The sequence below is a fragment of the Podarcis filfolensis genome, assembly GCF_964270895.1.
Source record: "Podarcis filfolensis genome assembly, chromosome: 2".
Classification (NCBI taxonomy): domain Eukaryota; kingdom Metazoa; phylum Chordata; class Lepidosauria; order Squamata; family Lacertidae; genus Podarcis; species Podarcis filfolensis.
The window spans coordinates 88,567,134-88,582,816 of record NC_139605.1 but is presented as its reverse complement, the minus strand read 5'-3'; the positions used below and the strand labels follow the sequence as shown (position 1 = coordinate 88,582,816).

General features: G+C 47.0%; 1 protein-coding gene and 1 long non-coding RNA gene across 3 annotated transcripts in view; one reads left to right on the top strand and one right to left on the bottom strand.

The window, feature by feature from the left end:
- The window catches only part of ST6GALNAC2 (ST6 N-acetylgalactosaminide alpha-2,6-sialyltransferase 2), a 33,910-nt gene extending 29,080 nt beyond the window's left edge, over window positions 1-4,830 (bottom strand). Inside the window, exon 1 of the mRNA XM_083597940.1 lies at window positions 4,231-4,830. Within this exon, the coding sequence (XP_083454066.1) occupies window positions 4,231-4,334 (104 nt within the window). The 5' untranslated portion in view covers window positions 4,335-4,830. The remainder of the gene's footprint in view (window positions 1-4,230) is intronic.
- Window positions 4,831-7,550: 2,720 nt separating this feature from the next.
- Window positions 7,551-14,074, top strand: LOC310755349. 2 transcript variants are annotated; one of them, XR_014544317.1, is made up of 3 exons: window positions 7,551-8,876; window positions 12,885-13,047; window positions 13,956-14,074. It is a non-coding gene; the product is annotated as an uncharacterized lncRNA (long non-coding RNA). The 2 variants fall into 2 exon arrangements; XR_014544318.1 differs by having other exon boundaries at window positions 13,819-14,024.
- Window positions 14,075-15,683: the final 1,609 nt, after the last annotated feature.

Genomic DNA, 15,683 nt, shown 5'->3' with positions numbered 1-15,683 from the left:
TTCCTCATTGGAAGATGGGACTTTCCCTCCCCTCCTCCCCCTCTGCACACCATGCCATCTCCCAATCTGCTCTGGAGGATTGGAGGAAACCCCACAACATATTTAGATGGAACGGGAGTGGGGAGGGGGGCAGCCCAGTCCATAGACTCATAGAGTTGGAAGGGATCACGAGGGTCATCTAGTCCAACCCCCTGCAGTGCAGGAATCTCTCACCCAACATGGGCTCAAACCCACGATCCTGAAATTAAGAGTCTCGTGCCCTGACGACTGAGCCATCACGCCTGGCCACTGTGCAAGCAAAAGCTGTTCTGCGACTTAGCAGTACATTGAACATGACCCATTCAGTTCAGGAATGTCCCCCCTTCTATTGTATGCCTTGAAACATTGGGGGCTAAGGCTCCTCCATCAGCAGAGGTCAGCAGAGGTGGCTAAGGCTGCATGTAGGGGACATCTCCACCCCCATCCAAATCCCACCTCCGGCACAGGTGATCAGAGGCTTGGATTGCTCTGCAAGAAAAGGGGTGCTTTTTTTACAGGCATTCCCATTTTCACTATGCCATGTCCCAGGCTTGCTCAGCAAAGAGGCCCAGCAGCGCCAGTTCTGGAGGGCCAGCTCAGGATCCAGTGGGTCCTTTGCTGGCCTAGCTCAGCCCCCTGTCCAGCATGCAAGATGCTGTCTTTTGGGGGCTCCAGCAACTACCAGCGGTAACTTCTACCCACCTATTGGGGTCAGGGAAGTACAGATTCAGATTCAGGGTTGTTTTGTAGTTAAAACAACAAACTGTGGGTGGCATTCAACATAAAGCCAAGTGGGGTATCTGTGTATGGAACAAGGTCTGCTCATACAGCAAGACCTTTCCACTCTCTCCTTCCCCCAGGAGTGCTCTAGACCTGCTCTGGGGATTCCCCCAACCTGCCACCACAGATTTAGAGGTGCAAGGGGAAAGCCCTGTTTTGCATATCTTCTGCATATCCAAATTAACTTAATTTGCGCATTTATTCATCTTCTTTAAATATATACTCTTATGAAGCTGCTGGTTATTACAATAATCCTGCCAATGTTCTTAGGTAAAGGTACAGGGACCCCTGACCATTAGATCTAGTCGTGACCGACTCTGGGGTTGCGGCGCTCATCTCGCTTTACTGGCCAAGGGAGCCGGTGTACAGCTTCCGGGTCATGTGGCCAGCATGACTAAGCCACTTCTGGCGAAACCAGAGCAGTGCACGGAAATGCCGTTTACCTTCCCGCCGGAGCGGTACCTATTTATCTACTTGCACTTTGACATGCTTTCGAACTGCTAGGTTGGCAAGAGCAGGGACCGAGCAATGGGAGCTCACCCCATCGCAGGGATTCGAACCGCCGACCTTCTGATCAGCAAATCCTAGGCTCAGTGGTTTAACCCACAGCGCCACCTGCGTCCCTTCACCAATGTTCTTATCTGTTTACAATTTACAGTCATACCTCATGTTGCATCCGCTTCAGGTTACATGTTTTCGTGTTGCGTCGCACAGCAACCCGGAAGTACTGGAATGGGTTACTTCTGGGTTTCGCTGCTCACGCATATGCAGAAGTGCTAAATTGCACCATGAATGTGCGTAGACACAGCGCTTCGCCTCGCGTCAGTTCTGTGTTACGGATGGGCCTCCGGAACAGATCCCGTCCTTAACACAAGGTTCCACTGTACAGTGGTACCTCGGGTTACAAATGCTTTGGGTTACAAACGCTTTGGGTTACAAACACTTTGGGTTACAAACTCCGCTAACCCGGAAGTAGTACCTCAGGTTGCGAACTTTGCCCCAGGATGAGAACAGAAATCGCGCACCAGTGGCGCGGCAGCAGTGGGAGGCCCCATTAGCGAAAGCACACCTCAGGTTAAGAATGGTTTCGGGTTAAGAACGGACCTGCGGAACCAATTAAGTTCGTAACCCGAGGTACCACTGTATCTGTAAATATTCAGTAAACCATTTCCATTCTTTTATTTTTAAAAAAGTTATCTTGATGAGTTTATTCTGAGAAAACATTTGTTCAAAATCACCCCTATGAGCTGGCCACCCCTAACTCAAAGCTAAACTATGAACCTGCTGGGTGAAGTTAAGGAATTCACTATGTCTCACCTCCTGCAAGTATAACATGGAGATAGTCCTGGCCAACCCCACTAGAGCTTTAAAGATTATTGATGTATACAAAACACTTTATGGACTACATTTGGTATGGGGAACTTTTGTCCCTCTGGATGTAGCTGAACTACAACTCCCATCAGCCCCAGAGAGTATGGCAATAATGATGGGAGTTGTAGTTCAGCAACATCCAGACAGCCAAAGATTCCCCACACCACAGGTAGTCCAAAAAGTGTTTTATATGGTCATTTTAACCAAAAGATACACAACTAGACCTGAAATTCATAGAACATACTGCTACATTCAAAACTATTGAATGCAAAGTGAAAATACAAAAAGGAGGGAGGGTCTCGCACTCTATGGGTAGTTGCGGGTGCCATGTGAAACTTCACCCTTCTCCTTTCAAACATGGGTGGGTGGGCAGTATAAAGTAAAAGCTGAACTTCAGGATGAAATGAAGTGTGGAGCCTAAAGCAAGTTTTCTTTAGATGCTTGCCAAATGGTTTCGGTTATCTGGGATCTAAGTTTTGGGTCCCAACCTGTTCCGAGAGAATCATCCCTTCTGAGCCCCTCATCCAACTCTTCAGCCGTAATGAAAGCAGATGACATCTGTATCTAGGAGCCCATGAGCTGTAGGACAAGTCCTTTAAGCTTAGTGAACTTAATGTGGGTGAACCATCTTGCAGCCACTTCATAACATAGGCTTCGTCAAGCTGGTGCCAGGAAGACGCTCTGAACCACAACTCCCACCAGCTGGCTGGGCCTGAGGAGAGTTATGGTCCAAAACATCTGCAGGGCGCCAGCTTGACAAAGCCTGCTGTAACATCGTTCCAGCCCTCTGTACTCCAACTTTCTCTATTCCAACTTTCACACCACTGCTCTTAGCATAGATTACACAACTTCACCGGCTTAGAAATGCAGGGCTTTAGTCTGCCAGGAGCAGAGTAGGAAGGCTCCTAAGCAAAGGTAAGGGCAGTACATGTTCCCTGGGATCTGCAACTCATCACGGGACATAGCAGCTAAATGAACAGCAAAATCTGAGCTGCACTTTGCTCTCTTGTCCGTGTGTGGGGGGGGGACAACAGCACCCTGCATGTCAACAAACAAGACAGGACACGCTGCAACCATGCACAGCACCCCATCTTCAAACCTGAAGCCACCTAGTGGCACCCTCTTAAGAACCCTGCATTCGCCTGCTTGGTCTTCCTGGCCGCACTGTGTGGGAATGTGCGCTCATGGCTAGGAACTCTTGAACGCACAGGCGTCTGGAAGCCTCAGCTCTCCGCTTCCCATGCATTACTCACTCCGCTGAACTTAATTAGCATGCCTGGCCTGCTTTTCATTCCTAGCCTTTTGGGAGCTGGGAGCACAATACCCTTCTTCTCTCCCAACACTTGCCTGCCCTTCCTCGCTCTCCAGGAGAGGTAGCGTTGTCGCTGTGGGCTTTGTTTCTGCCACACATATCTGCCCGCGCCTCGGAGGGCGTGTGTTCCATTGTAAAGCAACATGTGCAGTCACATCTCCGAAAGCAAGCTTTGAGGTTCTTCCAGGTTTAAAACTCCCCCTCGCTTTAAAAATAAACGAACTTGCACGGTGTTTTTAGATACAGCTGCGGTTTGGGTCGCAACCCCATCGGGTCAAAATAAACCACACGCAAACAAAAGAATATTGAGCAAGAGTCTTCGATTCCGAGGCTGGGTACACACACCATACCTTAAAAGCACATTTTTCTCCCCACCCCAACCCAAAGAAGAATGGGAACTGTAGCTTGTTTAAGGGTATTGGGAACTATCGCCCTGCGAGATGTAAACTACAGTTCCCATGATTCTGTTTTTTTTTCGAGAGCAAAGAAAACGCGCTTGGAATGTGCTTGGAAAGTGCGGTGCGCACACCGCTCTTTTCTGTTCTGTTTCCAACACGATTGCCAGGTTCCCCTGGTTTTGGTTTTTTGGGGGATTGCGCCTTTCCCCCAAACACACAAGGCATGCCCCTCATTTCTGAGCAGCCGGCTGTTCCCAAAGCATGCTAGGCAGGGCTGTGTTTTTCTCCCGCGACGCTGCTTTTGGGAACATTTCTCCACCACCACCACCGCGCCCCGCCCTCCTGACTTACCTGGATGAATCCGTCGTGGTGTAGTAGTGCCCGTAAAAGATGACCGAGAACGTTATCCCTATCAGGAACAAAAGGCAGAGCCTCTTCCACCGGGCAGACCCCATCCAGGCAAGTTTGGAGCACGCCGGCAGTAGCAGGAGGAGGAGGAGGAGGAGGAGGAGGAGGAGGAAGAAGCCTTCCTCCAAAAAAGGCTGGCCTCCCGATGCGCGCTATCCTAGGCGCTGCCAAATGAAATCAGAGCCACCTTCGCTTCCCAAGCGATGCCGCCCTCCCTTTCAAAAAGCAAAAGGGGAGAGGGGAGTGGGGAACTCCACAGTGGCTCTTTCAAGCTCTTTTGAAAAGTTCCCGAGTTGCTCTCCTGCCTGACTTTGCCCTCTTGCGCCCAGCTGGAAGAGGTCCCCCAGGGCTTTGGGTATTGTACGGCGCGTAATAAAGACCTCCTTCTCTCCCTCGCGTCTCCTCCCTCTCCCTGCCCTTCCATCTGTTGATAGCTGCCAATGCACCTTCCCAGGATAGCTAACTAAGCAGAGGGAGAGAGGCTGTGTAAAATGGGGGGGGGGGGTGACAGACAGGGTACTTCTTCCCTAACTGGTTTAGACTCGCTCGCTGGTGGAGGGGGCGACCAGAGTCGCGAGTTCCTACTCCTAGAACAGCTACTAATTCTCAGCGGGCGATTAAACATTTACTCGGGCAGGAAAGGAGCATGCTTGGAAGCTGATCGTTCTTTAGCCTTGACCCGCGAACGTGGTTTATTTTGTTTTCTCCCCCCCCCCTCTTTTGGGGGGAGCAGGGAGAGGGTGGTGGAATTCATAAACGCTTAATTCAGATGAAACAAGGAGCTTTTACGCACCCACGGAAGCGCGCGTGCGCACCCCCGTTTCGAAAACCTCGCAGCAGATATGTGAGAGGTTTCGGGCGGGGTGGGGAGGGGTTGTTAGCGCTGATCTAAATCCGGAGTTACTCCTGCTGTGTTGTTGGGTAAACAGAAGAGCCCTGGAAGAAGGGCTGTGCTGCTGGGCTAAGTAAAGACCCGCCCACCCTCGCTGAAGAATGTATGGAAAAGACCCACGTCCCGTCCCCTCCAACCATTGCAGGCACTACTCACTGAATTTCCAGGGAGATTTGTCTCTCCTCTGCCCTGCCCTGAAGAATTCAGACTCCTGTCCCCCACCCCTTGCACCTTCACTGGGCGAAGGCCAGCTCCAGAGGGTGACCAGGTTGGGCATTTTCCAAGGCCCCAAGACCAACTTTGCACAGAGAATGTGCAAAGTTTGTGTGTCTTGGGCAGTTTGTATGTCTTGCCTTCTCCTTGGGGTGCTGTACCTGAGGAGGGGGCCCAAATCCATGAATGCCTGATGAATTTGCATGCGCGAGAATTTGCGTGTCTCCATAATATAATACAGTGGTACCTCAGGTTACATATGCTTGAGGTTACAGACGCTTCAGGTTACAGACTCCGCTAACCCAGAAATAGTGCTTCAGGTTGAGAACTTTGCTTCAGGGTGAGAACAGAAATTGTGCTCCGGCAGCGCGGTGGCAGCAGGAGGCCCCATTAGCTAAAGTGGTGCTTCAGGTTAAGAACAGTTTCAGGTTAATAATGGATCTCCGGAATGAATTAAGTACTTAACCCGAGGTACCACTGTACAGAAGGTTCGTCCCTGAGATCACCGAACAAGACAAAGGCAAGGGACTCGTTTTCTTTATCTTTCTCTACCTACAGCCACTGAGTCCACACTGTACCTTCAAAGCACACTCAGTGCACATTTAAATCTCATTCCTCATCCTGAGAACTGTAGTTTGCTAAGGGTACTGGGTATTGTAGCTCTGTGAGGGGAAACTAGGAAGTCCCTGGATTCTTTGGGGGAAGTCAGAGCCTAGAGCTTGCCGATCAGAAGGTCGGCGGTTCGAATCCCCGCAACAGAATGAGCTCCCGTTGCTCAGTTCCTGCTCCTGCCAACCTAGCAGTTCGAAAGCACAAAGTGCAAGTAGATAAATAGGTACCGCTCCAGCGGGAAGGTAAACGGCGTTTCCGTGCGCTGCTCTGGTTCACCAGAAGCGGCTTAGTCATTCTGGCCACATGACTCAGAAGAAGTAACCACCCTGGTTACTGGTTATGGCAAGAAATACAATAAATAAAAATAACAGTGATAATAACAAACCCCGACGCCTGGGGTTTAAGGGGATGGTTTGCACTCAGAAGATATCATATTTTTCGTTCTATAAGACGCACCAGACCACAAGACGCACCTAGTTTTTGGAGGAGGAAAACAAGAAAAAAAATATTCTGAATCTCAGAAGCCAGAACAACAAGAGGGATCGCAATGAAAGCAGCAATCCCTCTTGCTGTTCTGGCTTCTGGGATAGCTGCGCAGCCTGCATTCGCTCCATAAGACGCACACACACTTCCCCTTACTTTTTAGGAGGGAAAAAGTGAGTCTTATAGAGCAAAAAATACGGTATTTGCTTTCTGGTAAGCTTGAGTCCTAGCAATGCACTAAATAATCACCAGCTGAACTCTAAATAAATATTAAGAAATGACTTGCAGTTAATGCAATGATGGTGCAGCCAAGGTCTGAATCTGCCTCTGTGCAGCCATCCTATTCATGTGCTCACAATCAACATGACGCTTTGTCTTACACACATTCACACCTAAAACCCTACTTGTGGAATTGCAAATGAAAACCCTGGCAGCTTCCTAAATCCCTGTCAGTGGAGTTAGGTTAGCAAAAATAGCCTCCCATAGAGTAGTACCTCGGTTTACAAAATTAATCCGTTCTGGAAGTCCGTTCTTAAACTGAAACCGTTCTTAAACTGAGGCGTGCTTTCCCTTATGAGGCCTCCCGCCACTGGTGCCCTTCCACCGTTCGGCTTCCATTCTTAGACCGAGGTAAAGTTCGCAAACCGGGACACTACTTCTGGTTTTGCGGAGTTTGTAACCCAATAGTTCGTAAACGGGGCTGTTCTTAAACCGAGGTACCATTGTATTCAGCTTCCCAATAGCTTCATTCACGTTTATTCCCACTTATGTCAAAATGGAGAGGTTTGCAGACATGATGCAGAATCGTGTTTCTTACCACATTGATGTTGTCACACAAACTTGCTCTGAAAATACAAAGGACTGGATTAGCCATCAAACTAAATGATGCTGTTGTGTAGGAGGTGTGTATGCGTGTGTGAGAGAGAGAGAAATAAAGAGGCATTGTTCGTTTGTTTATTTCATAAAAATTATATGTTGCTTTATTGTAGAAAACCCCCTCAACGTGGTTTTCCAAAAAAAGGATAAAACAACAAAATTATCACTAACATTTTTTACAGCATTAATTTAAAACACAAAAAAGTTACAACAATAGACTGAAACTAAAGAAAATTCAAATCAGCTTTCCAAACATCTGGGCAGGCTTGTCTAAACCATAATGTTTTTAGCAGGCACCGAAAATAATACAGCAGAGCAGGATCTGAATCCAGACCATCCACTGGTGTTGTATGAACTACCAACACTACTGGGATGTAAAAGAAAGTGCTTGCATGTGACAGGACATGTTCAGGTTCCAAACCTAACTGAAATCCCATTTTTGGGCCTTCATGAATGCCACTGTCTGCCAGTGGCACAGTGTCCCAGTTTAGCACTATTAGCATTCTTCCATACAGAAGGAACACTTTGTATGAAGGACAGAAACTCAACAAATGCTGCTTTCTCCCACTACATCTAATCCAATTTCTTGCATATGGCAAGAATGTTCTTCAACCAGGCATTGACTTGTCCATGATCCTGACTACAACAGTCCATTTCCTGCTAGTGGCGCCTGTCCTGTGGAACGCCCTCACGTCAGATGTCAAGGCGATAAATAACTATATAACTTTTAGAAGACTTCGGAAGGCAGCCCTGTATAGGGAAGCTTTTAATATTTGATGTTTTATTATGTTTTTATGTGTGTTGGAAGCTGTCCAGAGTGGCTGGGGCAACCCAGTCAGATGGGTGGGGTACAAATAATAAAATTATTATTATTGTTATTGTTGTTATTATTATTATTATTATTATTAGCATAGGAGGTGCACTGCAGAAAGCTGTTTAACTGGGCAGATAGCTTAAGAAAGACAGGATTTTCAAGCTGGATACCTGCGTTTCCTTGTAAGCTCATAAAAGGATCTTCAAGATCAGTAATGGCAGTTCAGGTTCCACAAAGAAATAAAACACATTGTGATTCCTGTTTGAGGTTTGAGGGGTCATTCTGAATCCCTCCCAAACCTGTGACCCTGTATCTATTTAAGGGGAAACCAGCCAAACCAGTTCCTTTGTTTGGGTAATAGCTTGAGCTAGCCATTTACATATCCAAAGAGGTTGCCCTGTTGCCATAGAGACAAATGGGTGGCCTTCCCCCAGCTTACCTGGCTGGCTGGCACATCATCCTAGGATGAGAACAATAGGCCAAGGGGTCTGTGCATGAGTAAGTTTGGGCTGATGCTGGAAGCTGGAGACACAGGCTTGTCTTGCTCTGCACTGGATCCAAAGTTTGGGGCTCCCCAGGAAACCTAGTGTTAATGCTGCGATCCCCTTCATCTTTAACTCGGGTTGTATATATGTGTACAGAAAACTATAGAACCTAAAGACACCACAGTCTCTTAATTTCAAGGAAACCAAACCCTGGGTAAGTACTGGAACTGCTCGAGTCTCTCACTGCTCGTGTATTGGGGTGCATGATGCAGCATGACTATTACTGCTATTAATAATAATTAATATTACAGCACAGCAGCAACAATTATACCCACCACACCATGTTTATAAGAAGAGAGGCCCATCGGGCATGGCCCACAACCTGCTTGCATGGGCCTAGATTAGAATATATCAAGTTCCTTTTGATGTAGAAAGGATTCCCTCAGATGAGCATGAGAATTAATCTCAGAATAGTGGGTTCGAGCTCCACATTGCATTTCAGGGGGTTGGACTAGATAACTCTCATGGTCCCTTCCAACTCTGTGATTCTATGACCTCTATGCTTAAGTCAGAAAGTTTTAAAACCACTTCCACAGATATTTAAAACCACTTCCGTAGATATTCCACGTTACATGCAGTTTGGGTTTGCAAATCTTTGGATGTGGCCACAGCTCAAATATTTAGAATGTATATATGCTACCAGGAGTGAAAATGCATTGTGTGAAGGTACTATGGAATATTTGAGGGCTCTGCATCCTTTATCAGCTGAGGAATGGAAAAGAGAGACATTTGAGTACACTGACAAATTCTCCTTCTTATCTCCCAATGCCTCCTCTTGCTCCTCCATAGCTCTGAAAATGCCCCCTTTAACCACATCCACTTCCATCTGCCCTCTTTCCAATTTCTCCTCCTGACCAGCTTTCCCCCTGTAACCAGAACCCTTAAATTACCCCCCCCCTCTCTCACACGCACACTCCCTCCCTATCTCCCATATTTCCCCTCATCTATGGAAATCCTACCTTTATCCCCACCAAATGCCCCTGCCCCTTTTCTAGTTCCTCCTTCTCTTCCCCTTGTCACCAGAGGACTAAAACTGTCACACTGATTTATAGGGCTTGAAATGCTCCCAATGGTCAAATTTCGGGAAGGACACATGACCTCCCACCTTCCCAGGCCGTTTAAGCTTTGGGATCCTGGTGTTGCCCCCATGTCTTCAGACTTTTATGCTTCCCCAGCAAAACAAGCACTCGCAGGAGAACTGCTCAAAACTCTACCATAATCAGGCCACATCGGCCTGGGCAGGCCGGGTCTTCCTGTTATATACCTGCTGGGATTGACAAGGTGTATGACCCTCACCTGAATCTCATTTAACTCTTTGGGGAGGGAATTAGCATCAGACGTCATGTGCATGGAAGTTGCCAAAGCAATTAACCAACTAGGGTTACTGTTAATAGCACCAGTTTTCCTATAACTTGATATTGCTGGATAGTTCTGATGAACTGCAACAGCATTTTTAGTTTGCTTTCTGTTGCCTCCCTGGAACTTTTCTTTATTAGTGCCACTTTGTTTTGTACGATTCCTTGCAAATGAAGGAAAACAACTTTTCTCCTTGTATATGTTGATAATATGATTTTGGTTACTGAGAACAAACAAGAGTGTACAGAAACAAGATTGGGTGCAGGCTTGGCCAGGACATAGGCATGACACACCTGTGACAAAGGTGACCTGTGTGCTTGCTTGCTTGATTAACAGCTGTTGGGAACGTCAAGGTCCCTGCTCTCCCTTCTTATGGTCTTTATATTGGACCTGGAGACTCCAATAGAGAGCATTCCATGTCAAGAAGGAGGGCAAGTGGGCACCCTATCAAATGACAAGGCAGGAGCTACACGGAGCAGGGCCTTTTCACTGGTGGTGCCCATTGTATGGCTCGCTCTTCCCAGACCTGCTCTCTTTTGGCCTGGAATTTGGAGCTTTATAATCTAGGAAGACTTTGGAATATCAGGTTGACAAGTCTTATCAGTCACTGACGTATGAGCAGATGTTATTTGCTGTTATTCTGGGTTCCTGGTGCACCAGGGTTTACACCAGCGTAATAGAGTTGGCCAGGACGTAAGAAGGGATACAATTTATGAGCTTTCTCCATTATCTGCACAGCAGGGGGTGTTCAGTCAACAGTGCAAAGGCTGAGCTGAAGTGTTTCCTGCTGGTTACCTGCTTTCAGCAATAGGGGTCACTGTTTGGTAGTACCCCATTGGTTAGCTGTCAGATTCTAGAGCTCCCTATTGGTAGCTCTTAGGTAATTCCAAAAATACAGAGTCCATTGATAAAACAGTGTTCATTCATAAAGCAGTAACATAAATCTCCATTGCTACATATTGGGTGTGTATTTCAGCACTTGAACGTACAGCTTTATGGTCATTCTGTAGTGTAGTGGTTATGCGACTATGAATAAAAGGTGGCTGGGCTCATCGTCCTGGGGTTTGGGGGGGGAGGTGAGAAAACTGATGGTGAATTTGGGGTGACACAGTGCTAATATCCTGAGGGTCCATGTGGATCTGTGCTTTGTAACCACGTTTTTGCATCATTGCGGCCCCGCGAAACAGTGAATATGTGGTTTTTTGGTGCAGGCTATGGCCATGGACATGCTATGTGATCTGATGGTGAATTTGGGGTGACCCAGTGCAAAAATCCTGAGGATCCAGGCCCTGAGAGGGTGGAACTTTACGTGGAGCAATGCCATTATCTAAGAGAGACCGCATCCCTTTGTCTCTCTCTGTGAATATTGAATAAACTACTTGGTAAGAACTCTTCTTGTTTTTCTCCTTCTTGACATCCCACTGTGGGAGTGATAGGATTCCCTGAAGTCTTGACACCTACCATCTCAAGTCTCTGGAGAAGCTTACATCATCACAGTGGGCCCTGAGAATGGGAGGATATTATTATTGTTATTGCTATTCCCTCTCCTGCACTCTGTACTGGCCACTGCCTTAGACAGCATGGTCAGGGATGGTGAGAGCTGCAGTTCACCAACATCTGGAGGACCCTAAGTTTCCCTCTCTAGCTGTAAAAAGCCTCCGGACACATTTATGGACATTTTTAGAGCAGGACACATTTCTTCTCCATCTCTAGCAATGTAGTCCTGGCAGGAGAACCCTCCAGCACTTGCCAATATAGTGGAGCACGCTGACCGTGTCCTTCCATGCAGCCATGTTTCTGCTTGAAATTAGATTGTCCAAGTGAGATGACATTGCGCCATGTAGATTCAGGAAACATGAAGGCAAGAGGCAGTAATGAGATGATGGAGGCAGGTAATTAAATTTGTTCCGCTAGAAGCCGGGGGGGGGGGGGATTTAACCACACGCCTGCTGTGCTGACTTGATCAAACATCCTGAAATTGGTCCTAGGAGGCTGGTTTGGTGTTTTTTTTAAAAAGAGGAGTGCAGTGGTTTCCAGCATTTCATGGCTATCAACTCTCCGCCCTTGGCTTTGGACATGGCCTCTGGAAGTAACTAACCCTTGGGTACAACGGATGATCAGACGAGTCTCCTCTTCGTTTATACTTCTAGGCTAAGATGATGTATGTCAATGAGGCACACACAAAGGTAAAATTCAGAAGCCCTGGCTCGTAAGAGTGAATTTGTCGATTACAGTCTCGGAGGAAGGCGAGATCAAGACAGCCAACAGGGAGCATCCTTTAAATAAATATATAAATATATTTTTGGAATCAGCGCCCAGGGATTGAAAAAGCAAAAAAAAAAACAAACGAAAATTCAATATCGCTTGGCTGTGGATGACAAGCTGCTCTGGTTAAGGAGTTAAGGTCTTGTACAATGTGTGCCTGAAGCTGATCCTTAAGAGACCGACTTCAATAGTCTAGCAAGAAAGATCCATGGTATACGTTTATAGCACACCCACCACACATTTAAAGCACGTGGCTTTCCTCTCCCCCTCCCTTGTAGTTTGAAGGGTTCTCCTGGGAACTGTAGCTCTGTGAGAGGGGAAAACTACAGATCCCATGATTCTTTGAGCAGGAAACTCATGTGCTTTAAGTGTGCATTGGAAGTGCTTTAAGTGCAAGAAGTGGATCTGCTGCATGTTTGCAAGTAGCCTTCTGCACACGTTGCTGATACTTTATTAAATTAGTAGGATCTATGTGCAGCTTCATCTGAAAACAATGTCCTGAGGTTTGCATTAAATAGTATAAAATATTTGTTAAAAATAGCAATGAAGCGGACTTGACGGGGTTTTTATCTGGATGCCTGACATCCCTGGCAATATTGAGGCCACAATGGAGTCTTATAAGCTTTAAGCCTCACCGGACGACCTACTTGTACACCCAGCCTTTTGACGGAATCTGTGTCACTGTCCTTTGTTATTTGAAGGGGGTAAGTGCTCTCTCCTGTCGTCCTGTTTCAATGTTTACTGCTAGAACGTGCTTTTTTATATACTGTGTTTTATGGGTACCATATCCTGCTTCTGGGTTATTTCCTAATGAAAAGCAGGCAACAACTTTTATATACAGTGGTACCTCAGGTTACATATGCTTCAGGTTACATACGCTTCAAGTTAAAGACTCTGCTAACCCAGAAATAGTGCTTCAGGTTAAGAACTTTGCTTCAGGATGAGAACAGAAATCGTGCTCCGGCGGCGCGGCGGCAGCAGGAGGCCCCATTAGCTAAAGTGGTGCTTCAGGTTAAGAACAGTTTCAGGTTAAGTACGGACCTCCGGAACGAATTAAGTACTTAACCTGAGGTACCACTGTATAAATAAGTCAATACCCTCAGCTGAGTTTGCAGCTGCCCCCTTATAAGCTGCCACTTGCAGCACATCCTGGGGCCAAGTCCAGCACCTCAGAGCCCTTTGCCAAAGCACCACCCTAGCACCTTTGCCAAGGAAGCGTGGGCCACCACCCCCAGAACGGGCACCCCAGCTACCCGGTGCTGAGAGTGGGCAGCTGCAGGAACAAATGGTCGAGAGAGACTGCCATAGCTGCCCAGCCCAGCATTGAGCCCTTGAAAGGAAATAAAAAACACACACCGTACTCTGGCAGGGGGTGTAATCATTATACTCATCCCTGCTAAGCTGACAGGGGTGGGGGACATGTTTTCGGGAGGCAGGCACAGGCTCTGGCACAGCTTTTTGTTTTTCCTTTTAAGGATTCAGCTCCAAAAAAGGAGTTCCAGGTCAGGCAGCTGCAGTGATGACCATCTTTGCTCCCCCACAGTGCCTTGGGGGGCCCAGAAGCTTTGGGTGGCTAGGTGTGATGTGTTGGTTTTTCTATTTTGGGTAATAGGAAAAAAACCACTAGGTAAAATAAAAGAAGAACTCCCTGGATGCTTAGATGGAGGTTTGAAGAAAATACTCTTTGGTGAGAGAGAACTCCAACAAAGATTTAAAATCACAAAAATGCAGCAAAACAAAGTGTGGAAATCTAGACTGCTGGACCTTTACAATATCCCCTTCTAAGTTTCTTCCATAGCTCCCCACTTTTAGACCATAGAAAGAGACCAAACATTTTGTAAGTTAAAAATGGTTTACTTACAAACTCTTCCAAAGTCAGATTCATGTGCTTTTCCACACGGCAGCAAGAAAAGATAGGCAGTATAACTTAAGCTCCCAAAATGGCAAATGTTTCTAAATTATTTGTCTAGGAACACAAAGATTGCTTGCTTAAGCCCCACGGTCTAAGCTTGGAGCATGCAGCTTTGTCCTCCTTACCGGTAAGGTTCAAATGGTGAAAGAAGAAGAACAAGAGAGTTTGGTAACCCTTCCTTCCAAGATGATGGGGAGTGACCTAGCTAAGCCTGGCAGGACTGCTTACTCTATGGTCTTAACCCCTTCGTGCATTTTTATTATGTTTTTATATTTTGCTGGAAGCTGCCCAGAGTGGCTGGGGAAACCCAGCCAGATGGGCAGGGTATACATAAGTAAATTATGATGATGGTGGTGATGATTCATTAGAGTTAAGCATGTTTGTTATATGAGGCTGGATATCCCACAGGATGGTTCCCCACCCGATACTTCTCCTTTCAGTTTATGTCTGAAAAATTAATCCTGGAAACAGCCCCAGTATGCCCTTTGAGGCCCATGGGTCATTGCCTTTGCCCCACAATGCTGTGTGCTGACGTCTGTCCTGTTCTGGGGAAGGGGAGTCTTCTCAGGCACTGAATTGCCCTACCCACCTAAATTAACCATTGGGGCCTTATAGGAGAGACTATAAGAGACTTCCTGTGTAGGCTTTGCCTGAGCAATCGTCTTCCTGCCTCTGGAGTGTTTCTGGGTCGTTGGCAACCAACTTCTCTCTCTGTTGCCTGTGGCTCACTTTGTTGTTGTTGTTTAGTCGTTTAGTCGTGTCCGACTCTTCGTGACCCCATGGACCAGAGCACGCCAGGCACTCCTGTCTTCCACTGCCTCCAGTCAAACTCATGCTGGTAACTCCGAGAACACTGTCCAGCCATCTCGTCCTCTGTCGTCCCCTTCTCCTTGTGCCCTCCATCTTTCCCAACATCAGGGTCTTTTCCAGGGAGTCTTCTCTTCTCATGAGGTGGCCAAAGTATTGGAGCCTCAGCTTCACGATCTGTCCTTCCAGTGAGTACTCAGGGCTGATTTCCTTCAGAATGGATAGGTTTGATCTTCTTGCAGTCCATGGGGCTCTCAAGAGTCTCCTCCAGCACCATAATTCAAAAGCATCAATTCTTCGGCGATCAGCCTTCTTTACGGGTGGCTCACTTAGCCCTGATAATTGCAATGCTCATCCAAGCCCACTGACCTGGCTTTCAAGCATATTTTTATTAGAGAGGAAGGTACACACCCACACCTGTGTCAACCAGTTGCCACATCCACAGCTTTACTGAGGCTGTTAACAGTATAGCTTTTCATCAAAGGCTGGATCTTCGTTTGCACCCAGAGCAGAAAATCCAAGCATGAGAAGTATACATCTCCCCATAAAGATCCTCGAGATGGTCTACAAAGTCTGTCATCCATCAACCCTGCCAAAGAACATAGAGCATATGGCAGTCTG